General features: G+C 35.6%; 2 protein-coding genes across 2 annotated transcripts; both read right to left on the bottom strand.

The window, feature by feature from the left end:
* Window positions 1-10,517: 10,517 nt before the first annotated feature.
* LOC114302737 (uncharacterized) lies at window positions 10,518-16,368 on the bottom strand. The gene is made up of 4 exons (XM_082896820.1): window positions 16,255-16,368; window positions 11,849-13,004; window positions 11,284-11,680; window positions 10,518-11,160 (listed from the first exon to the last, which is right to left on the bottom strand). The coding sequence occupies exons 1-4, from the start codon at window positions 16,366-16,368 to the stop codon at window positions 10,518-10,520; spliced, it is 2,310 nt and encodes a 769-aa protein (XP_082752946.1).
* Window positions 16,369-19,616: 3,248 nt separating this feature from the next.
* On the bottom strand, window positions 19,617-21,164 carry LOC114258424 (limonoid 21-O-acetyltransferse-like). Its single transcript, XM_082898437.1, has one exon. The coding sequence runs from the start codon at window positions 21,046-21,048 to the stop codon at window positions 19,711-19,713; it is 1,338 nt and encodes a 445-aa protein (XP_082754563.1). The 5' UTR covers window positions 21,049-21,164; the 3' UTR covers window positions 19,617-19,710.
* Between the last annotated feature and the right edge of the window lie 3,170 nt (window positions 21,165-24,334).

The raw sequence follows: 24,334 nt of genomic DNA, 5'->3' as shown, positions 1-24,334 counted from the left end.
AAGAAATAGGAACTGGAGCTGCTGTGTGCTGTAAAGGGAGATATGATGAAGTCTAATGTGAAGTAGAGATGATAGGTGTTGGAGCAGCAGTAGGTATATATAAAGGAGAGATGATAAGTGTTGGAGCAGCAGTAAGTATATAGGCTGCTGATGTTGATAAAGCAGTAGGAGACAACACCACTGCTTGGGTTGCTGATGGTGATGCTGCAGAAGGAGACAACACCACTGTTGCTGGAACAAGAGGAGAAGAGACAGGTGCTGCTGGAACAGAACAAGTAGGAGGAACAGGAGAAGAAAACCATAAGAAATTATGTAAAGTAGTGAGATAAGACACAGAAGAGGAAGATGGAACTGATGAGAATGAAGAAGAGGGAAAGGACTGAAAAGAAAAGGTAAGTTCATCAAACACAACATGTCTAGAGACATACACCTTGTTAGTACTAGGGTCAAGACATCTATAACCTTTAACAGAAGGTTGATAGCCTATAAACACACATGGAATAGATGTAGGTTGAAGTTTATGAGAGTTGTAAGGCTTAAGCCAAGGATAACATTTGCAACCAAAAGTTCTTAAGAACTGATAATTAGGTTTCTGAAGAAACAAGACCTCAAAAGGAGTTTTGTTGGAAAGTTTGAGGGTAGGCATTCTATTGATCAAAAACACAGAAGTAGCAAGTGCATCAAACCAATAAATCAAAGGCAATGAAGATTGATGCATAAGAGTGATGGTTGTCTCAATTAGATGTCTATGTTTTCTCTCTGCCACACTATTCTGGGCAGGTGTGTGAGCACAAGTTAATTAATGCTCAATGCCTTTATGTTTGAGAAATTCCTGAAATTGAGTACTGAGATATTCACCCACATTGTCACTTCTCAACACTTGTAATTTGGTAGTAAATTGTATTTCAACAAAAGACTTAAATTCCAAAAACTTAGTGAATACCTCACTCTTATAATGAAGAGGAAAAATCCAAATGAATTTGCTAAAGTCATCAATGAACAACACATAGTATTTACAGCTTGAACAAGAAGCTGAAAAAGGACCCCATACATCAGTGTGTATAAGAGCTAGAGGTTCATTAACAATGGAATTTGATAAGATAAAAGGTAGTCTATGACTTTTGGAAACACAAAAACGTTCGCATAGACTAGAAGTTTTATTAGTAGACAAATGACTATGAGTAAGAACATAATGAAGCTTTCTGGAATGAGGATGCTGTAGACGTCCCTGAACGTCCCGGGAGGATGAGTCCCGTTCTGTTCATTTGGGCTCACTACATGTTCGGACTCTCAAATTGTCACGGTTCTAAATCTGAACCAAAGAGTCCAAATCCGGAAAATCGTTTTGAGAAAACAGATTTTGAAAGAAGTGCCAAACATGGATTGCTTTGCCAGATACAGAGTCGCCACCTAAATGTTTTATTTTGGGGTAATTTAGGAAACCCTGACTCGTTTGCCTAAGGCCACGTGTCCGTCATCACCAAAGTGCCTCAGCTCGAGAACTTGGGTACGATTGGGGAAGGTCACTTTGTGAGCACCCTCGCTCGCCCGATCAAAGATCGGCCTCTACTAACCATGATATCTATTTTTGAAAACATTATGCGTTCTTATTCCGGTTATCAGCTTAGATTTACTATGTGATGCGCACAGCATACAAGTGTAGACTGGGTCACCTGAATTGGAACAAAACATTTCATGTTTATTTATTTGAAAATGGTTTGATGGTGCTACCTGCAAGTAAGCTAAGACGTGGATTTCCCACCCTCGGATGGGCTTAGAAAACATGATTTTGCCACTATCTAGTGGGCTTAAAACTCACAATTAATGAATTGTTCCAATTCAAATAACCCAACCTTCACCCACAGGCATTCAGGCAGTTATATCATATAAGCACATAGCCTCATGGTAAGCATGCTATCATGGCAGTCACTCACACGCATGCAAGGATGCTAAAGCATAAGTACTTACCGAGTACTCTAAGCCAAAACAGAAGCTCTGTTAGAAATCCATGCATGATCCTAACTATACAGAAATGCCTAATGCAACACATGCAAAATGCAACTAAGATAGGCTCGGCTATTCTAAACATGGCATATGATGATGCTATAGCTAACACGTATTCAATTTGGAATTGAAATGCAAATGCAGTTGGTATGGCGCGCCGAGCCCGGTGCATGCAATACAGATGAATGAATGCAAACATGCTATCATACTGTATGCTAATTGAAACATGCCCTAATCTAACCATCATAAGCAGGTAAATGAAAGGGAAAAAGACGTGGGGATGGAAGACATACATCACACACACGCACACTTATTACAGTTGTGTCCTCGCTCGGAGGGTCCGAAAGAATAATACAGTCCGAATAAATAATTACAGTCCGGAATGAATAATTAAATATTACAAAACCCTAATTAATTAACAAATTAACTAGGAAAGCGATAAACTAGCATGTAAGCCTATGGACTGCCTCAGCTCTGTTCCGAATGGTGGAATGATGCATGCTTGAATTGCCTGGCGCGGAAATCCATTGCGATGCCCCGATTCGCCTCTGTTTGCAATTTTTCTCGAAATATTGTGCAAAGCTCCAGGAGGCCGCTGATTTATGATTTACTGCAAGAGAGAGCAACAAAGGGGCATGGCAAAGTATTTTCACATATGTATGCATGACTACTCTTCGGAGAGTGTAGTCCTCGATCCTCGTGCCACCAATCACGCATATCAATGCATAATGGCCGAGGAGTCGAATTGCACGACTCGAAGTGAAATGAATGCACATGAAAATACAACAAGACCTAAACTCCATCATGGGTAATCTGGAGTGTCGGCAATCGGGGAATTGAGACACGTTCCGTCACTTGGTGTACGAAACGTCCCTCGTTTCCCGTGCATGGGCTAACTCCTATCCCGAACACAATGCAAATGAAATGGCATACACAATGCAACTAGCATATAACCTAGCATACGCAATGCACTGAAATGGCATACACAATGCACGACGCAACATGACATACACAATGTTCTAAAATACAACTTAGCATACGCAATGCTATGAAATGGCATACACAATGCATAATGGACTTACACCAACATGAGTGGACCTCAGCCACACTCACATCAGTGGCCATTAGATGAAAATGAGACTATCGAAATGCGTGCACACATGCATGCAAACCGAGGACCGAACCTAAGGCATAGTATGCAACTCTAACAAGGCATGGCAAGGCATGAAATATGACATACAAGCATGTAATTTCCAGCACTAAAATGTGATGCAAAATGGTCCCGAAACATGGAAAAAAAGGCACCCGGTGCATGAGATGAACCCCGAAACTCGAAACTGGGCACATGGAATGACTTATAGCTATATAAAGCATGCATTATTTGATCATGAAGTCTAAAGACAGAGCCAAGGCAGTCCCAAAACATAAACATTTCCAGTTCAAAGCATGGCCAAAAGATGCTAGCATGGTGGACTAAAATAGCATGCAAGATTGGCTGACAAACATGAGTTATATGGTAGGTATAGGATGCACATGGAATCTTACCAAACCAGAAAAAATCAGTGAATAAAACATGTGAAAATATGCCCAAATAACCATGGAGATGTAACCAATACATGCAAAAATGATGAGCTCCTTTAGAGGGCCGTGCAATGGATTATTAAGCACATACAAGGTGGACACTTAGCATGGCATAAGCAATTATTAAAATCAAATATGGTAGTCTTAGAACTCACCAAATTGACCCTAGAAAGTGACTTCAAAGCATGCAAGATAGGGTCTCTTTGGAAGGCCAAAAATGACCACCAAACAAGTCAAGGTGAGAGGGGGTCACCCCCCTCTGATTTGGAGGCTCAAAACAGTGTTCTAGCCACTGAAAACCCACTGGATTTCAGTGGCTAGAAGGCCAAACCAAGCATGCAACAACAGCTTAGGTGTAAGGCTCAAAATAAGGGACAATCAAGCATACAAGGAAGCATATGACCTCAAACAAGAAAATGCACTTGATAAAACATGAAGATGATGTCAAAAGGAGACTCTTTTCAGTTTATAACAAATCTCAAAAGTGAACACAAATAGGGCTAATCTATTATGCAAAAATGTCCCTAAAAGAGAGATTAGAGACAAGGGACAGCAGCTGGCCCCAAATAGAGGATAGCCCTTCAACAAAGTTGAAGAGGGGCTCAAAAAAAGGCACTTTACAATTTATATCAAGTCTCAAAAATAAACACAAGTGAGGCTAAAACAACATGCAAGAAAAAGGCCTAAGAGAGGGATAAAGAGACAAGTGGTAGAAGCTGGCCTCAAACAGAGGAGAGCCCTTCAACAAAGTTGAAGAGGGGCTCAAAACAAGATATTTTACAGTTTATTACCAAATCCAAAACAGCTCACAAATAAGACTCAAATACCGTGCAAAAATAGGCCTAAAAGAGAGATTAAACACAAAGGGTAAGGAGAAGACCTCAAAAAGTAAAAAGTCCTTGATCAAACATAAAGAGGAGCTCAAAATATGACTATTTACAGTTCAGGCTTGAGCTCAAAAATGCAAGCAAAAGGGGCTAAGATATAGAACAAAATAAGGCAAGAAAGAAGGAGAAGAGGACTCACCCTTGTAGCACAAGTCTTCAGCAGCTTTTGGACCAAGGAAAGGTGCTCCTAACCTCTAAAAAACCACCTCAAGTTGCTGGAATGGAGTGTGGAGGTTGTAGGCTTGGAGGTGGTGTGTAAAGGGTGCATGAACCTTAGGGTTTAGAGGGTTGAATGAGAGATATAGAGGGTGTATGTATCAATGCCTCAGCTAGTTTTTGTAACCCCTCAAAATGGAGCTGGGGTGCTGGCTTTATAGAGGAGAGGCCAAGGGAAAAGGGGGGTAAAAACAAATTCAAATTTCCCCCCCCCCAAAAGGCAGCCTCTCGGATACAGGATCTGGGGGGAAACAGCTAGAATACACTTGCAGAGAGGATCATGGCCGACCAGGTTCAAAAGGGTCAGGGGGCCGGCCGGCCACCCCCCCTGGCCAGCCAGCCAGGGGTCAAAAGGATCAATAAAAATTGCTGGCCGGCCACCTCAAAAAGGTGGCCTCCCATGTGTGCACAACACAAATATGTGGTCAAAACCCAGAAAATGTGAACCAAGAGAGAGAAAAGCCAACTTTTTAGAGGGGTTCAAAAGGGTCAGAGACAATTACTGGCTGGCCTATTCATATTGGTGGCCTCCCAGGTGTGTACAACACAAATATGGGGTTTAAGGCTAAAGAAAGTGGCTCGGGAGTGGTCAACATTAGCTTTCTAGTGAGGAAAACGGGCGACGGAGAGCGATGAAGAAATATAATTGGCTTTTCAGAAAAATTGCTGGCCTCCCACCCTCCTACAAGCTTTCTAACAATGAAAATAAGGTCTCCACCAAAAATGAACCAAAACGGATGCAAAACGGAGGTTCGGGGACCGAAACACGCAGCCTGGGGCCCCGAAAATGGGCTGTTAAACACCGAAGGTGGCATTTGACCACGAAGTTGGTCTCTCGAGCCACAGTGTCCCCCAAAAGGGAGTAAATAAGATGTGTGCCGAAAACCGGAGCAAACGGAGGTGGTTAGGCGGTCCCGAACCGAGGCACACGGCCGTCGGCTCTGAAAAACCAAAAATCGGGCTCCAAACGGAAAAAATGGCCTACGACCACGAAACGTAGCCTACGGCCACTGAGAGATGATCTACGAGACCTCTCCCTCCCTTCGGAAAGAGAAAACAGAGAAAACAGAGCCTGGTTCACAAACCGAGGCAAGGCACGAAAGAGTCCGGAAGTCCGAAGGCAAGGCTTGCAGCTGGGACTCTGAAACTTCTGAACGAGCACAATATGCAATATCACCGAGCGCTCAATCAGTGACGTTTGAGTCTTAAGGTCGGTCAAAAATGGGGTGTCTACAGATGCCCAAGTCTAGAATGCCAATCAACTGAAGGTGAAGTTGAACCAGGAGGAGAAGTTTGTGTGGAACCAGCCTTTGTGGAACAAGACAAACAAACTGGAGAAGAAGCTGTGAAAGAGGAAAATGCAAATGGATAAAGGCCATGAGAATATGAACCTCTATAGAGCTCCTTCTGAGTAGTCTTGTCATGAACAACAACAGAATGCGCATCAAAAGTAATAGTACAATGATTGTCTAAGGCTAATTGATGAACATATAGCAAGTTGGAAGAAATTGAAGGAACATGAAGCACGTTGATGAAAAGAAATGGGAACTTAGGAGTGGGAAGTAAACCATTACCAATATGTGAGATAGGCAAGGTGGAACCATCACCAATAGCCACCTGATCATAGCTTGGAGAGGATTGATATGTAGACAAATTACCGAGGTCATTGGTCATATGATTGGTAGCTGCAGAGTCCAAGAACCAATTTAAAGCAGATGAGGAAGCAGATGATAGTGAAGCTGCTGCTAGTGTTGCAGCCACATAGGCTTTGGGTGGCTGTGAAGGACTGAAATGGCTTGTCTGATAAGAGGAGTCCATTCTGAACCAATAATCGAGAGCAGAATGATTAGCCTTGCCACAGATCTGACAGATCACAGAGTTAAAAATGTGACCTGACCTACCACCACCTCTTTGATCCCTAGGATTTTAATGACCTCTCCTGAGTATAAATGAATTAGTCTGAGAACCAGAATGAGAAGGACTACCTCTATAGCCTCCTCTACCTCTGGAGTGACCTCTACCTCGAGAACCTCTATAGCCTCCTCTATAGCCTCTAGTAGCAGAATATGCAAAGGGAATTTCTGTAGTTTAAGAGTGTTTGAGAGAAGACTCAATATGGATAGATTCAGGACAAAGCAGAGCAGACAATTCTTCTAGGGAAATGGGGGCAGATCTAGCCCTAATTGTAGTTTTGAAATCATTGTATTCATCTGGTAAACCATTGAGAATTAACAAGATCAAATCTTCTTTATCTACAGGTGATGAAGCTAAAGAAAGCTGATCTGAAATGGCTTTGAATTGACTCAAATAATCTTTCATTGTTGAACCTTTCTTAGTAATTCGACTGAGTTTGTTCTTTAGCTAATGAATGTGAGATCGAGAAAGAGATGTGAATCTATTTGCAAGAACAGTCCAGACTTCAGAGCTAGACTGACAATGGATCATAGATGTGTAAACAGATGATGATAGTGTGGCTGTTATACAGCTCAACAAATGAGCATCGACAGTGATCCACTGTGTATATGCAGGATTTAGAACTTCTTGACTGTTGGAATCAAGAACAACTGAGGGAGTACATACCTCTGATCCATCAATGTATCCAAGAAGCTTTGTAGCTTTTAGAATATTGTGCAATTGACTTTTCCAAACAATGTAGTTTGTTGCGTCAAGCTTGGTTGTGACAAGAGCATTGAGATTTGAAATCAGCAGTGTCAGATTTGAAGGTAAAGAAGATGAAGGGAAAGAACTAAAAGATATGAAGTTTGTAGTTACAGGAGGGTTAGGGTTTGAAGTTGCCATTAGAGGACATTTGCTCGTAAGAGCTCTAAAGCTCTGATACCATAAAGAACTTTAGATTCATTTCATTCAAAGAGTTATACAAAGGATCTTTATACCTTATATAGACATAAGATATAACAGTAATCACTAATCTAATGGCCTAATCTTAACTGGCTAACCTAACCAAGCTTATAATGAACTAACTATAGTTCTAACAGATTAGTAATTGCAGGCTTCATTGAACTCTGAAGCTGGAGATGGAGCTGCTACTGCTCTGTAGCTAGACATGGCTGGCTCTGGCTCAAGTTCAGATGTCTTATCAAGGTTCAATTTCATTGACTCAATATGAGTTCGGTAGTGTATTTTTGGTTGATTTCGGAAATCATGATTACAAGGTTGAGATTTTGGTTAAATTGAGATTTGATTATCCATAATCTATTATCTATAATCTTGCTATTAAACTTATTTTATTTTATACAATTGCATGTGGATATCTAAAATTGAGAAATCACCAGTTTGTGAAAAACCCAAATGTTAATGTTTTGAGAGTTGTCGGATTATTGGGAGAGGATTTGTTTTGTTTAAAAATTGAGGATTTTGTTGAAAATTCTTATAAAACTTATGGAAATAATGATTATTAATTACTCTTTTGAAATGTTGAGTTTGTTGAAAAAAATAAAATAAAATAAACTATGTAAGTTTTTTGGAAATTTGATTTGATGTGATGAGCATTTAATATTCAAATGTTGGGAAATCATGGAAGATTTGAAGATGTGGTTGTATGTTGGATTGTATATTCATATCGTTATATTTTAATAACTGAATTAGAGATAGTTGTTTCGGGTATCGATGGAGGATAGTATTATCGTGTGTTAGAAATTGCATGTAATTCGACAATTAAACTGTTTATAAAATTATACACCTCATTATGATTATCATGGATTTGAGAACTTGAAACTATATGTTTTGAAAAAGTTATTTTGAGAACACCTGTATCATTTCAAAGTTTGCCCCCTATTCTCTCTCTTGCTTTTCTCTCTCTTGCTTGTGAATAGAGTGAAGATGGAAATGGACATATATATCTATCTATTTATATATATTATATAAATAATAAGAGATTTTTAATTTACAAAGTTTTTAAGAATTTTAATATTTTAATTTTAATTTTTTGATTTTTAAATTTATATCTTATGTGAAAAACCTTGTACGACAGAGCTCCATGCGTAGGAATGTGAGTGTTTACATATAGTAAATTTCGTTTTAAACGGTGGCATAATGACAATTATTTAGTTACTACAGCATTGTTTTGAAAATTGGTTATGGTGGTTGGTAGGTCGTTGATGCGTACGTGGAGTTGTTGAAGACCGACCAGTTGAGGATGTATGGAGACAATGAGTTGGTGGACAAGTCATATTTTTTCAGTAGTGTGTGCCTGGTGAGTTTGTGATTTATTTATTTATTTGTTTTTTGTTGTTGGTGTTGTGGTGGTGTAGTAATGTTGTATGACAATGATGTATTTGCAGGACGTGGTGAAAAGTAATGACGTGCGTTCAATAGGAAATTATATCTGGAAGAATGTGTCTGCAGGGAGCGAGTTCCGTTTCATGCATTTTCCAATGTGTCATCTTGGGCACTGGACGCTTGTAGTGTACGACACTGAAGATGGTAGTTGGAAGCATTATAACCCGATGAGGCAATGTGGGGATATGACTGATGTGCACCACACCGAAGCTGTTCTGCTGGTAAATAAGTGTAACCAGTATGTGTGTTGTGTAAATTGGTTGTAGTTGTGTAGACGATGGTTGGTGATTTGGTTTTGTGGTGGTTTAATTTTGTAATTTTATTGAATTACAAAAAGAACGTGTGTCAAATGTTATGATGCAATCGTTACGTCAGTTCGGACTGGATGAGCAGAGCATTGAGGCAAATTTCAGGCATCCATTAGAGGCCGTAACTAAGTGTCCACAGCAAAAACCAGACACGTAAGTAACAGTGTTATTGTAAATGTAAGGGTACTGTAATGATGACAATGCTGTTATGAGTGGCAACGATTACATGTGCTTATTTCATGTGCAGGCTTGATTGTGGGGTGATAGTGTGTGGGATAATGCGACAGTACGTGTATCGTGGCAACGTGGAGCGAACATTGCAAGGTAGTAATTGCAGTGTGTTGCGAGCGAACATGGTTAAGTATTTCATCAACGATCCGACCCGGGGGTTGAAGGATTAGATGTGTTTGGTCTGAAACGGCAACGAGAAAGAATTCGGACGCAGCAGTTTCTGTTTTTTGAATTTGGTTTATGCATTTTGTTTGTTTTTTTGAAACAACATGTTTGTTGGTTTGAACTTGTGGTTTGGAAATTCAGGTTTAGAAAATGTTGGAAATATTTTTTGTGGGTGTTACGTACAAGTCGTTGTGGATAACGTTTTACGCATTTTGAATGGAAAGTATGGTATGATTTGCATTATGATTTTGGTTGTTTGTTTGCCCTGTTGCTTCATGCGTTTGTAGGTAGGTTGTGTGATTGTATTTAAGACTTGTGGGACTGAGTTGTGGGCAGAAAATGTGTGCCGTTGATGTGCACGTAGTAATAGAAGTTGGGTGTCGAAAATTGAAAGATATTGATGTATAAGCATGGTATGTATGCGAAAATTATAGTCATGGAAAAGATGGAAAACGACACGACTATGGGCCGCATGATGGTTATCCGGACAATATTGAAAATGGTCCAAACATGGTTGTTAGCAGACAATTCTATGCTGTATTTATTGTTTGTGTGTAATGTTTGCGGATGTGGTCACATCACGATAAAATGTTGCAACTACACATTGAATTATGCCGTATGTGCTGAAATTAATAGCAGTACAATACGAAGCAGATGTAAATAATACGGTGAAGAGGTAAACAGAATAACGCATCAAAAATAAATTTGTTCATTAACTCTTCTGTCTGAATGACGGCATATGGAATTGTGGAACATCCACTTATTTAATAAGAAAACTGTAAAAGTTTAATGTGAAAAGTACGAATCAGCGAATTATGTGTAGAAGCTAAATTGGTTCCTTGCACGTTTTCCTGTTGTGGTTACCCATGCGTTGACAACGACCACACTGAATTTGTTGGACTTGTTCCCCTTTGGAAAGCATGTGTTTCTTCTTAGGCCTTCTCGATGGGCGTTTGATAGCGGGGGGATGTATGACAAAATCTGCAGAGTCAAATTGTGGTTTCTCTACAGTTGGAATGGGGGTTATGTTTTGTGCATATGAATTCTGGTACTCAGCCACATGGTAGTAGGGAATAACTAACTGGTACAAGTCTAGACCACTGTTTCGGATTGCCACGACTGCATGAGCACATGGAAAGTCGTTGATTTGACACTTGAAACAAGAACATGTACGTCTGCCAACATCGACCATGACGGATGGAAAAGAGTGAACCTCGTACATGTCATCATTTGATTGGCTTACGAGCCACGATCTACCTTTGTTGTACGCTTTGACCAACCGAGCTTCCATTTTGGGACAAATAACACCTGCCCACGCATTTGCCTTACGTCTCCGTTTTGCCATCTGGCGCATAATTTTTGCCCGGATACTATCAATCATTTGAGTTATTGGTAGGTGGCGTGCTTCCCGTATCCATGAGTTAAATGATTCAATGGCGTTGGAACTCATCTCACCGTACCGTGAACCTCTGGTTTTGAAGAAGGATCAAATGTGTTAGTCAAAAAAATAGGCAATGCGCATGCATGATACAGGAAAGATGTACTGTAGGAATATATTGTGTGTGGGGAAAAAAAAGGAAGTAATTACTTACTGGAAGTAAGCATTTGCCCAGTAATATGGGGGTAAATCTTTTAAGAAAGCAAGCACAACCTTACGTCCACATTTTGTGAACTCTTCCATACTCTGGTTGAATGCAGCCACAGTCGGAGCATACGCACAGGCACGAAATTTAGCCAACATCACAGACCGGTATGAACTATTCACATAACGTAACTTGTCTTGCAAGTTATGCTGCAAATGTTGTAAGCAAAACGCATGCTTCGCTGTGGGGAATATGATGGGTATCGATTCTAGTAAGCCCGCATGTCGGTCAGAGACAAATGTAAGTGTTCTTTGCCGATTTACCACGTTTGTGAGGTGTCCCAAAAACCAAGCCCAATTTGTGGTGTTTTCAGAATCAACAATCGCAATGGCCACAGGGAATAAACCTGCATTTTGAATTTGTTTGTCAAATAACCAATCTGTGAAACATAAATTATGAACAAGTGTTATGACGGTCTCGCCAATGTGGAACAAAAAGTGTCCTTCCTAGCAACAATGTAAGTACATTTGCACCACATAAATATAATATATAAATAATTACCACATAGTAATACCTTGGTTGCCATTCTTCGCAGTTGCGGCTAGCAAGTTCCCCTTGAATTTTCCTTTTAGAAAAGTCCCATCCAAGAAAAGCAATGGGCGGCAATGGTTGAACCCGTCGATGCATGCTTTAAATGATATGAAATACCGTATGAAACGGTAGTTTTGTTCATCATATTCAATGTTGATGTAACTCCCAGGATTATTTTCCGTTACTACGCTACTATACCATCGTAGTTGGTCAAATGAAATGGAGTGTGCACCGAACATTTCACCACGAGCTTTTTCTACACCTAACCATGCAACTCGGTAACTAACCTCCAATCCGTAATCTTTTTTCAAGTCATACACAACATCAATAGGCCTTGTGAGTGGTTTATCACGTACCCGTTCACAAATAACATCGGACACCAGACCGGAACTAGCCCTAGGGTTTTTGGGGGTCCGTACAGCAACACCACAAATGTGCTCGCTGTTCCACTTACGAAGGTAGAAAAATCCATTTGCATGCAATACACGTGCATGTACCAACCACATGCATCCTCTCGATTCCCTCATCGTACATACAGCTGTGATTCGAACAGAATCGTTCTTCACAAATTTGAAGCGAAAGCCACACTCAACTGCATACTTGCGAAGAACATTTCGAAATTCAGATCCTCCACCTTGAAAACTTTGACCAACATGTTGAATCCCATTAGCCCATGGAGCAGACAAAAAAACCTTATCAATGTGAGGGCAGAAATTTTCCAATAAATCTTGTTCGTCATCCATGTCCGAATCATCAAACACCCCCGCTGTGTGACACGGGACAGTCTGCAGATTATGAACCGGGCTGCCAGCATTGTCAGCGTCGCGTGACTCTTGTAATTGAATGATGACATCAATGCATTGCAGACGGAAAGACCGTGCAAGAGATACCATGTTTTCCACATCGACATCATTATGTAATATGAAATTGTTATAACCTGGTATCTTGAAGAACAAACACACTTGGGCCGGTGTTAACCCAGGAAACTTTTCGCACGCACAATTAACCATGTCATCAAACCGAAATGGAGCTTGCAAATTAATTGCGGCATTAACATTTCCATAACAACAAATTAACATAACCTGTGTGTCCATCCCCCTAACAAGATTAACACGTGCTTCATCAGGACCAGAAAAACCCTAAACAATACACACCCACACCAGAAAATATGCACCCACACCAGAAAACCCACAAAACACTAGAAAACCAAAACAATACACACCCACACAAGAGAATATTCGAACAACAACACATACGTCTGTAACACAGAAAACAACCCCCAAAAATGCAGCACACAACCCCCTCACCCCACCTGCTGAACAGAACCCCCCTTACACCAACACGTAATGCGGCACACACCCACAACGGAAGCAATTCAAAAAACAGAGCATACCAGCCTAACACAAAAAATCACCCCAAATAATGCACCACATAACCCCCCACCCTCACCTGTTGTCGTTCAGCCCCTTCCACCAAAACATACAAAACTGTAAATGCTATACAAATAAGAAGACATACCTTTCAACCAACGGGAATCGACTTTCGTTAAACTTTCTGAATCAGTCCGTCACACAGCCACCGTAAATCACCGACCCACACCACTAACAACCCTAAAGTCGAAAAGGCTGAAACGTCTCCACACGTAACATTGAAATATCAACTGTTATACCCACAAAATCTCAAGACCCACGTGATCCCCCAACAAAATATGGAAACAGAACAATAATGGGTAAAACTGTCCACACAGTTGCACCAAATATGGAAAATAGGATCAACAAGTAACAAACTTCCCCACTTATAGGACTTACCCGAACAAAAAGAATAAAGTTGGGACTAATTGGTTTAAGAGTTTGTGAAATAAGATTTATTGGTAAATTTTCCTATTTTTTTTCCCCCTTCAATTTATGCCCACCATAACTTTAGTTGAAACCGTCAATATCTGTAAGAAATTATTTATTTCACTTTATTGTTTTTCTTTTTATTGGTCCCTCTAATGTTTACTTTCTTTTCATTATTTTTTTTAGTTTTTTATTTAAAACAACATGCAGGTGAAAAAAAGAAAAAAAAAAATTATAAACACATGGGGTGTAATCAATGAATGAACTATACTATTGATTTTTTTCCCATCTTTTCTTTATTGTAACTGTTGAAAATTTATCAAATAGTGTGAATTTTTTTCTATTTTTAATTGACTATGCTTTCTCAACTATTTTCTTATTGTAGGTGTTGAAAATTTATTACACGGTGAGAAAAAAATATCATTGTATTTTTTTAACTGATTATGTTTTTTTAACTAATTATGTTTTAATAACATGGTGATTGTGTTTTTTGACTAATTGTATTTTTTTATACTCCGTTTTGATCACAAGGTGAAGAAAAAAATTCTTATTGAGATTTTTAACTCAATGTACTTTTTGGGAAAAAAAAAATTTTGAAAATGAGTGTATTTTTTAACTATCATGTTTGGATGAATGACCAAAAATCATTGACTTAGACAAAAAAAAATTACAACTAAAATCCCTTACCAATCCCTTAGCAACGAATTTAGCACAGAAATTTGTATATTATTTTAATTGTTAGTCTACCATACAGATTTCACCCTTCTAAAAAAAATCTACCATATATATTACTCTCACCCTTTCTAAAGGCTATAATTATCACCGTAACTCTAATTCATATTACTATCTGTTGTCCTTTCCCTTAACTCTTATCATGGGTATTAGACAAATAAACAATGTGTTTAATTGGAGAATTTGTGAAAGAATTTGAAAATAGAATGGAAAATGTTAAGTGAAATGTGAATAAAATATATTTACATTTCACATAATTTCATATATTTTTCCCTTTCATTTTTCAAATTTCTCTCCAAATCCACCAACCAAATATAATGTTAAAATGTTAGATGCTGGATTGTAAAGCATATGATATATATATATATATTAAAGAAAACACTTAGGTAGCTTTTGTCTAATATATTCTAGGGCATTTGTTTAACATAATAAAGGGAAACACAATGATCATGTTTTTCAATTGATTTTTTTACACTCTTTGGATGACACGGTGAGAGAAAAAAAAATTGTGATTGTATTTTTTTACTCACTACGTTTTATGAAAAATGAGCATATGATTGTGTTTTTTTAACTCACATTTTAAATGACATCAATAATGTGAACTATTATTTTACAATACTGATTGTACTTTTATACAGTCCGTTTTGATCAGACGGTGAGAAAAAATATATGCTTGTGTTTTTTAATTGATTGTGTATTTTTACATTTCGTTTTGATCTGACGGTGAGAAAAAAAAAATGTTCTTGTGTTTTTTAATTGTTTGTGTTTTTTTACACTCCGTTTTGATTACACAATGACAAAAAAAAGTTGTGATGATGTTTTTTAGCTGATTGTGTTTTTTAAAAAAGAAAAATAACTGATTGAATTTTTTTACCTAACATGTTTGGATGGATGACAAAGTAAAACATAACTATAACAAAATTAGGTTTTTACGACTTCACATCAACGATATACAGTAAATGCAAGTCGTGGTTTCTCACTTTTACAACTTGCTTTTTTTGCATGTCGCAAATAATTTATCATTCACGATGTGTCTATTGCTTTGGTTGTGAATGGTAATTTGCGATGTTAGCCGTAAATAACAAAACTTTCTATGACGTGCATATGACATGCCATTAATATATCAACTACACACGATACGCGTACACCAGTTGTTACAAATATTAAACATTTCACGACGTACAAAAAGCCGATCATTAAAAATTGCACTTTCTACGATGCACAAAAAGTTAGTTGTTTAAAATATTGCACTTTTCATGACACACAATTGTTGTCGTGGAAGCTATGACCAAAAAAAAACTAGCACCAAAATGAAAATTTCGAACGCCAAACACCAAAAAATTAAAAATAAAGAGAGGCTTCAAAGGGGAGAGGTTTCAAACGGTGCTCTCTCTCTCTCTCTCTCTTCACCTCACTCTCATACTCTCTCTCATTTGTCCTACCATACCACCAATTTCTAGGGTTTATACATCTTGTTGTGGCAAATCGACCCAATTGATAGTTCTAAGAAGCCATGGACGAGGAGACACCATTCGTTGCTCGATTTCTGATGCATCTGAGGTTGAACCTAAATCCCGTTTGGCTGATTCGAAAGTGAAGAAATTGGATTCGAAAATTTCAGGTTAGTGATGGTGGGTTTGCTGTTAAAACTCTGTTTAGTTGCCAAGAAAATAATGATATGTACAAGTTTAATGCTTTAAGTCTCTAGCAGAATTGAAGGATTTGGTGCTTTTGACAGATAAACATGATTCATGGGAGAATGCAATGAAATGCATGAATGTGCAAATATTATAATTTGCCTAAGGTTCAATTCACTTACATGAGAAATCGAGAAGTAGGCACGAATGAAATGTTCATATTTCCATGACACAAAGTCTTCCTCATCATCAACAATAATTTTACATGAAATCCAAACATTATATCCTTCCAACATTTTCAAATTTCCACGCCACTCAACTTCTTTAAATCACCAATAATATCATCATAAATCATAAATTTATCCAACTCACATATCTCCATAGAAAATCAATTTAAATTTCACATAATGTACCAATTAGTTCAAACCCTCTTTAAAAATAAAATTTACAAATATAAGGTTTCAAGAAAAATTTGGGAGTTTTCCTCGTTTCCTCATCAAATCCTCAAATATTCATTAATATGTCAAAACATTCAAAACATGTAAAAAAAATTGACTGAAAACCTCATTTTTGTACATTAACATATTTTAAATCAAAGTTTTGTACCTCATATCAACCCATAATCCCAAAATGTTACATAATCACACAAAATCATAAATATATAGAGTTAAGAGAATCCCCTATATCAAAGATGAGAGCTAACAAAGAAGACCCAAGCAAAAACTTTGATGGAATTGCATTTCAATCGGTCAATATGGCGATCTTCACATCTCTTTCGCTATTCTTGCAAGATCTATGGTGGATTCTTAGTAAAATGGGGTGAAATCTAAGGTTTGAGGGCTAGGGTTTTCGAATATCAAGGAGTAAGAGAGAGAAAAGTGAGAGAAAATGAGCAAAAAGTGAGTTTTATACTGGCTGAACTCGAAATAGATCGCTTGAGCGATCTTTTCACCGCCCAAGCGGTGAGCATATACTCTCAGCATTATAGGCCTGCAAAACAAACTATTGGATGCCGCACAATGTTTGCTTGAGCGGTCTCATCCCCTTCTCAGAATTTCAAACCTATAGAGAAAGATATTGGCTCCCTCATTTCACCGTTCGAGCAATAAATCCATCGCTCGAGCAGTTCCCCTTTTATTTTAGATATTGCATCGTATTAATCAAAAATCTTCGAGTTTCCGTCTCCGTTCCTTTTCTCTTCTTGAGGTAGGGTTCTATTTCATTGACTCAATATGAGTTCAATAGTGTCTTTTTGTTTGATTTTGGAAATCATGATTTGAGGGTTGAGGTTTTGGTTAAATTGGGATTTGATTATCTATAATCTTGCTATTAAACTTATTTTCTTTTATACAAAATTGCATGTGGGTATCTAAAAGTGAGAAATCCCCAATTTGTGAAAAACCCAAATGTTAATGTTTTGAGAGTTGTCGGATTATTGGGAGAGGATTTGTTTTGTTTAAAAATTGAGGATTTGGTTGAAAATTTTTATGAAACTTATGGAACTAACGAGTATTAATTACTCATTTGAAATGTTGAGTTTGTTGAAAAAATAAAATAAAATAAACTATGTAAGTTTTTTGGAAATTTGATTTGACGTGATGAGCATTTAGTATTCAAATGTTGGGAAATCACAGAGGATTCCAGGATGTGGTTGTATGTTGGATTGTATATTCATATCATTATATTTTAATAACTGAATTAGAGATAGTTGTTTTGGGTATCGATGGAGGATACTATTATTGTGTGTTAGAAATTGCATGTAATTAGACAATTAAACTGTTTATAAAATTATACACCTCTTTATGCTTATCATGGATTTGGGAACTTGAAACTATATGTTTTGAAAAAGTTATTTTGAGAACACCTGTATCATTTTAAGGAAAAAAAATGGGGGAGGGGTGAATACCGTGTGGAATTTGCTTAGAAGATGTGATTGTGGTTAATTAAATTGGTTTTTGTGTCCTTGGTGAAAGACTAAAAATCCACACAATTAGGTGTTGTTCCTTCCGGATAGTACGAGTAAAATGGCTTTGGTAGCATTTTTAATAGCCTACATTTATGCACGTACTTAAAAATTCCCAATGTTTGTGTTCACTACCCTATTTTCTATTTTGAATGAAAGAATAATGAATTGTGATTTGAACCCTAGGGATTTACAACATTGTATCTATTGTCTGATTTTATGTTTCAAGGAAGTGTTTTGGAAGTGATTTATTCAAACCAAATATGTTGGCAATCGAAAACTATTTTGATTAAACAAAAGTGTTGATAAATGAATAATGGTTTAATCGAACAAAAGCATGTGTTTGAAAATGTATTGAATATATTATATATGTATAGTATCATGATCATCTATACTGGTAGAGTTGTATTAGTTTCTGAAATATTTTCTACTGATCTTTATGCTCACCCTACATGACTAAAATATTTTCTAAGTGTAATGGCATGCCTAGACATGGAGATGAGGCATTGGATGTGTGTTTGAGCTGATTGAGATTGCTCTACTATTTGTAAGCCTTAGGCCATTTGTTTTGTAGGTTGAGTGTCATTCTTATAACGTTTGTACCCTTATATATGATGTAAGCCTGTAGGCATTTCAATTATGTATGATATCGCTGTTTGTTTTTACCTACAGAGCATTCACCACACTTAAATGTTGAGTGTACGTAACCGGAATAGCTCATGTAATGTATGACATTATTATCCATTTGTATGAGAAATATTACGTTGATTTAGCTTATTTATTATCTTTTATCTATTGGTTAAAGGTTTATTCACGTAGGCCGAATCTCAAAAATTTGTGGTGTAACAAATAACATCTTAACACTTTAATATAAAACTTATTTCACATAAATGGATTTATTATTTTAAGTAATAGATTTATTATTTGAATTTTTTTAAGTTAACATAAATGAATTTATTTTTCTCTGGGTAATTTGAAATAAATAAATTATAATTTTATCTTTTCTCAATCATAATTACTTTCAAATGTTATTTTTTATCTTTAAATCATTAAACTTCTAGTTTATGCATATTTAAAAAAAAACACAGGTTAATATTTCTTAGATAATTAAAAAAAATTAAAAATAAATATAGAAGTAAAAATAAAAAATAAAAATCTAATCACCTCATAAATTAAAATTAGTTGATAGAGAACGTAGAATTAAGAAATCATTTGAGAATAATAAACAATTCAAATAATTTGTCATTTTTTACACCTAAAATTAAAATTAATTTTTACTTGAATGGACAAATTACTTGCGAATAATAAAATACTCAATTAATTTGTAATGTATGATACTTCTATTTCTCCATCTTCAATTAGTATCTCATTTAAACTATTTTTATTAAATTAAATCTCAAAATTAATTTTTAACCTTCATTAATGGTTGAATTTTTATTTATTTATTATTTTTAATAAAAGTTCAAAAACTTGTTGTGGAAAAAAATAGAATCAAAAAGTTACATTTATATTTTAAAAAAGTTATGAAAATAAATAATAATTTCATATATATTTAAATGAAATTTTGTGCATTTAAAACACTTACGAGAACAACCTGTGATATTGATGCAACAACAGTTACGAAACAATTTAATGGAGCTACATCAAGAACAACATTATTAAAACAGCCTATGATTCACCATAATCCATCCACCGGAGGGACTACTTGTTTATAGAGAGCACTTGGGTTTGGTGACGCATAATCCAGGAACTCCTTATCACCTTCAAATAAGGCCATATCCTCTTCAATCAAAAACAACCAAATTTCAACTCCTTTACCATCTCTTGCATCGAACAGTGTCGTTCCAACGATGCCAAGCATACCAATAATACTCACCCATGTTGGCTTCCCCCACCCAAAATCAACTTGGTATATAGGAAACCTACACCAACTGCTTTGGCTAAATAACTCCATATCATCTTCCTTCATCCCCATTTTGTTCCCCTTGCTTGACTCTTCAACCCCTTTCCTCAGCCGTTTCACCAAACTTGCCAAGTCCTCGGTTTCTTGACTCTCCTGGTAGTCACCGTCATCGTTATCAAGCATTGCCCAGAATGCTCCGATTACATTTCCAAAACAATATTTTGGTAAGGGAGGCACAAACCTTGACCGCATGTTCACCGCTCCCATCAACGCATACGGCCTTCGAGACCCACCAAATCTTGATTTGGATGCAGCTATTGCGCATTTCCATACGAGCGCTGTGACAGCCTCAACGCGTGTGGGTTGTGGCACGCTTACGCTGGTTGTTTTGGCCTTGAGGGCAGCAATTTTTGAGGCCTCGATCACAAACCTCTTTGGAACAACTTTCTGGCTTGTGTCGTTGATCGTAAACGATCTGAATGGGATATCCTTTCTTGGGGGGTAGCGAGATAAGGCAGCGCTGAAATCTGGGACTACAGTGTTAGGAGATCCAAGAGCAATGTCGGACCATCCCTTCATAAATGCGGCCAAAGTCACTCCATCAGCGATCTTGTGGCACATTGACACGCTAACGGCCACTCCGCTGCATGGAAAATAGTTAACTTGAACGAGTAACAAAGGGGCCTTGTAATGATCTGTGGGTTGGATTGGAGCCAAAGGGTCCATGCCTTCAATTTTGGGTCGTTCAAGAACGTCCGAGAGACTACAGTTGATGACTCGAGCTTCGAAAAACTCGACACCCTCGTCGTTACAATCGACCGCGAGATTGTCTCTAAATCTTCCAGCTAGTGGGTAGAAGTGAGTGAGGGTTTCAGACAGAGAAACCTTTAAACGTTGGGATATTACGTGGACCTTCTCTTCATGTTCATCATCATCAGCACCACTAGAAGAAAGAGTGCTGGAAGCGTAGAAGAAAGCAACGTTCATATAACCAAATGGAATAACCTGATCTTTAAATGAGAGCTGGTGGTTTTTGAGATGATGGGGAGTGGGAGAAGATGGCTTGATGGTTTCTCTAGCAATGATCTCAACCTTAATCTCCATCTCCATGGTTTTGGTCACCTCCACTCCTCCAATCTTTTCTTCCTTAATTGGGTTTGAAGCTTTGTTTCTACAAAGATTTTATAAAAGAATTGGAGAATATATAGAGTAAAACTAGCTCATAGGAACCGTGTGTAAATACACGTTAATCATGCCTTTAAATTCTTGTTTATTTTTCTACTTATATAAAATAATAATAATAATAATAACAATACTATACTTCAAAAAATAATAAATTTATCGGCAAGGATTCTCTGTCTTCAAATAATTATGTCCTCCTGTCTTAATTCACTCACAGTTATTGGATCATATGAAAATTTTAAGATGTGAAAATCTCAAGACTTATCCAACAGTTATAAGTGAATTGGGACAGGAGACAGAATTATTTGGAGACAGAATCCTCGCGCTAAATTTATGAAATGCATGCATTACATCTCAATAATTAACGGGTAATTATTTAATAATTTCAAAACATCTACACGTGATATTCCATACAATTATAATTGATAAAGAAGGTAGATAAGTGAGGTATTGTATTGGCTGAATGTGAAATATAAAAAAAAATATATTGAATGTTAATTAGTTAGAGAGTACAGACACATTATATTCTGAAAATATTAAGGTTGCGTTTGGTAAAGTTTTGTAACTATGATTTGAGAATATGAGTTATATTTTGAATTTGTGAGTTACGGAATTATAATTTGAGTGCAGAAAATTTGTTTGGTTATGGTTTTCGAATAGAGTGTTGCATTGAGTTTTGAATTGTACGTGGAATTGAGTTTTGAAAATTTGATGTGACATGTGAAATAAGAAAATTTGTTTGGTGATGAGTTTTCAAAATAGTTTTCAAAACTTAATTCAACCTATAATTAATAATCAAACACACAACTCATAACTCGATATCCGTATTTTTTATCAATAGTCATAACCAAACTATTTTTAAAATATTCAAATAAAAAAATGATTTTTTTTTCAATTAATTGTTTTTAAGTAATTTTTTTGAATAATTTTTTTTGTTCAAATAACTTTTATGTCAATTAATTTTTTTATCAATTCATTTTTTAGGCCTGTATAAACATTAAAAATATTAAAAATATTTTAAAATTATTTAGAAAATTAAAATATTAAAAATATTCCAAAAAATAAAATATTAAAAATATTCCGAAAATTAAAATATTAAGAATATTAAAAATATTCCGAAAATCAAAATATTAAAAATATTATGAAAATCAAAATATTTACAATTAAAATATCAAAATATTTTTATGAAAATTAAAATATTAAAAATATTCCTATAAAATAAAATAAAATATTTAAAATAAAAAAATAAAAAAATATTTAAAATAAAAATTAAGTTGTTTTTGAGTTTTGAAAAAAAATTTAAGTTGTGTGTTTAGTTATGAGTTTTGAAAAATAATAATTATAGTTTGAAATAAGTTTTGAGAAATGAATGTAGAATTATAATTTGAAAGTTGTAATCAACTATCACACTCAAATCAGGGGTAAAATTATGTTTTGAAATCTAAACCAAATTGAGTCTAAATAATTTCCTGTAACTTTATATAAAGATTTGCTATAAACAAGCAATCATGAATTGGTTGCACAATTGCAGCCAACCCTTTCGTTGTCACTAGTTACACATCCCTCCAATTATTTGGTTACAGAGCTGCCGGTGGGATCAACTGTGGATGGATCCCATTTTAACGATATTAGCTATTTATTTTGTAAGGTCTTGTGTACATTATTTATACAAAAAATTAAATTGATCTAATAATTATAATATTTTTTATTTTATTATATTTGTTTAAAAAAAAAGAGTAGATGATAAGTATATTTTTAAAAATAAATTATTTATTTTTCTAAAAGTAAATATAACAAAATAAAAACAATGATCAAAATTTATTTTTTATCAATAACACACCCAACGCAAGTCCTGTAAATGAACTATTGAAAATATTAAGGGTGTGTTTGATTGGACAGACTAGATAAGGGGAGATTAGAATCCATCAGATTTGAATCCTAAGACTGCAAAATATTTAATAAAAATATTAATAAAATATTTACATTCTTAACATTTTTCCAAACCTCACACACTAAAACCAACCCAATCATCACCAAGTTTCAATAATTATAAATAGCCCCCTATAAAATTTAAAAATTACAAAAATATGGAAAAGGTTAGAAAAATTTGTGTTGTGTAGAATCTTATAAGCAATAATCATATACGTTTAATTACAGCTCTTAGAGCTGAGAAAACTGATAGTTTATAATATATTTATAAATTAGAAAATGAGTTGAATCGATTAAATTTTCTATTATTTGTTGCTTCGGGATAATCTATCATAAATTGTAGTCAGATAATTGATAGTATTAAAAGAAAAATATCCTTAGAAAAAGTTAGAGTACACTATCAACAAAAGTTTTTACAAGACTTAGGCCTCGTTTGGGAATATACTTTTTTAGTAACTTTTTGATTTTTTAGCTAAAATATGATGTTAAAAAAAATAGTATGTTTGTGATAAATTTTTGATTTTTTACGAAAAGATATGTAAAAAGTAGAGAAAAAACAGAATCTTTGACTTTTTGATATAGTTTATTGGCTTTTTAATTTTTTTAATAACTTTTTGACTAAAAAGTGATGTTGCCAAATAATGCCTTAATGTTAAATTAAAATACGCTTTATTTATTTATTTATTTTTATGAGTAGTTATCATTATTTCTATATCCAAGATAGTATTAATAGCAAACTATCAACAATGGCGTAATTTTTAACAAAATCTACTACATACTGTTACTATTAGAGATATTGAATTTACTAAAAAAAAGAGTTGATAAAATAGTTCAAGAGATCTTTAGGCAACCTAAGAGGAGGTGAAGTGGGTTTCTAAATGAATTGCTAAATTAATATATATATATATATATATATATATATATATATATATATATATATATATATATATATATATATATATATTTAACTCAAATAATAAACAAGTAAAAATATGAAGCAATAAATATGAGTAATAAATTAAAATTTAATCAAAATGAGAAATAAATAAATAAAAATATGAAGCAATATAAATAAGACTAATAAAAATAAATTAAGTGAAAGGAAGAGAGAGCAAATGCAAAATTTATAGTGGTTCCGCTCAAACCAATCCTACATCTATTCGTCACTATTCGTCAAATAGTAATTACACTCCTATTTTTACAGGTGTTAGTGAACCTTAACAATTAATCTACCCCCGATCACTCAAACCAACTAATTGTGAATCCAAAGCTAATCACAACTAAC

This window comes from Camellia sinensis, chromosome 12, assembly GCF_055761805.1.
Source record: "Camellia sinensis isolate YWXY chromosome 12, ASM5576180v1, whole genome shotgun sequence".
Taxonomy (NCBI): domain Eukaryota; kingdom Viridiplantae; phylum Streptophyta; class Magnoliopsida; order Ericales; family Theaceae; genus Camellia; species Camellia sinensis.
Note: the sequence above shows the minus strand (reverse complement) of the source record. Positions and strands in the feature narration are given on the sequence as shown.

Bases quoted from the DNA above. Each gene is read 5' to 3' on its own strand.
- LOC114302737 (XM_082896820.1), bottom strand. From the start codon at position 16,368: ATGTTGGAAGGATATAATGTTTGGATTTCATGTAAAATTATTGTTGAT. The intron at 11,681-11,848 runs GTATTACTATGT...TTCAAAATGCAG, and splicing joins TGCGAAGAATGGCAACCAAG to GTTTATTCCCTGTGGCCATT. The intron at 11,161-11,283 runs GTAAGTAATTAC...CTTCAAAACCAG, and splicing joins TGGGCAAATGCTTACTTCCA to AGGTTCACGGTACGGTGAGA.
- LOC114258424 (XM_082898437.1), bottom strand. From the start codon at position 21,048: ATGGAGATGGAGATTAAGGTTGAGATCATTGCTAGAGAAACCATCAAG.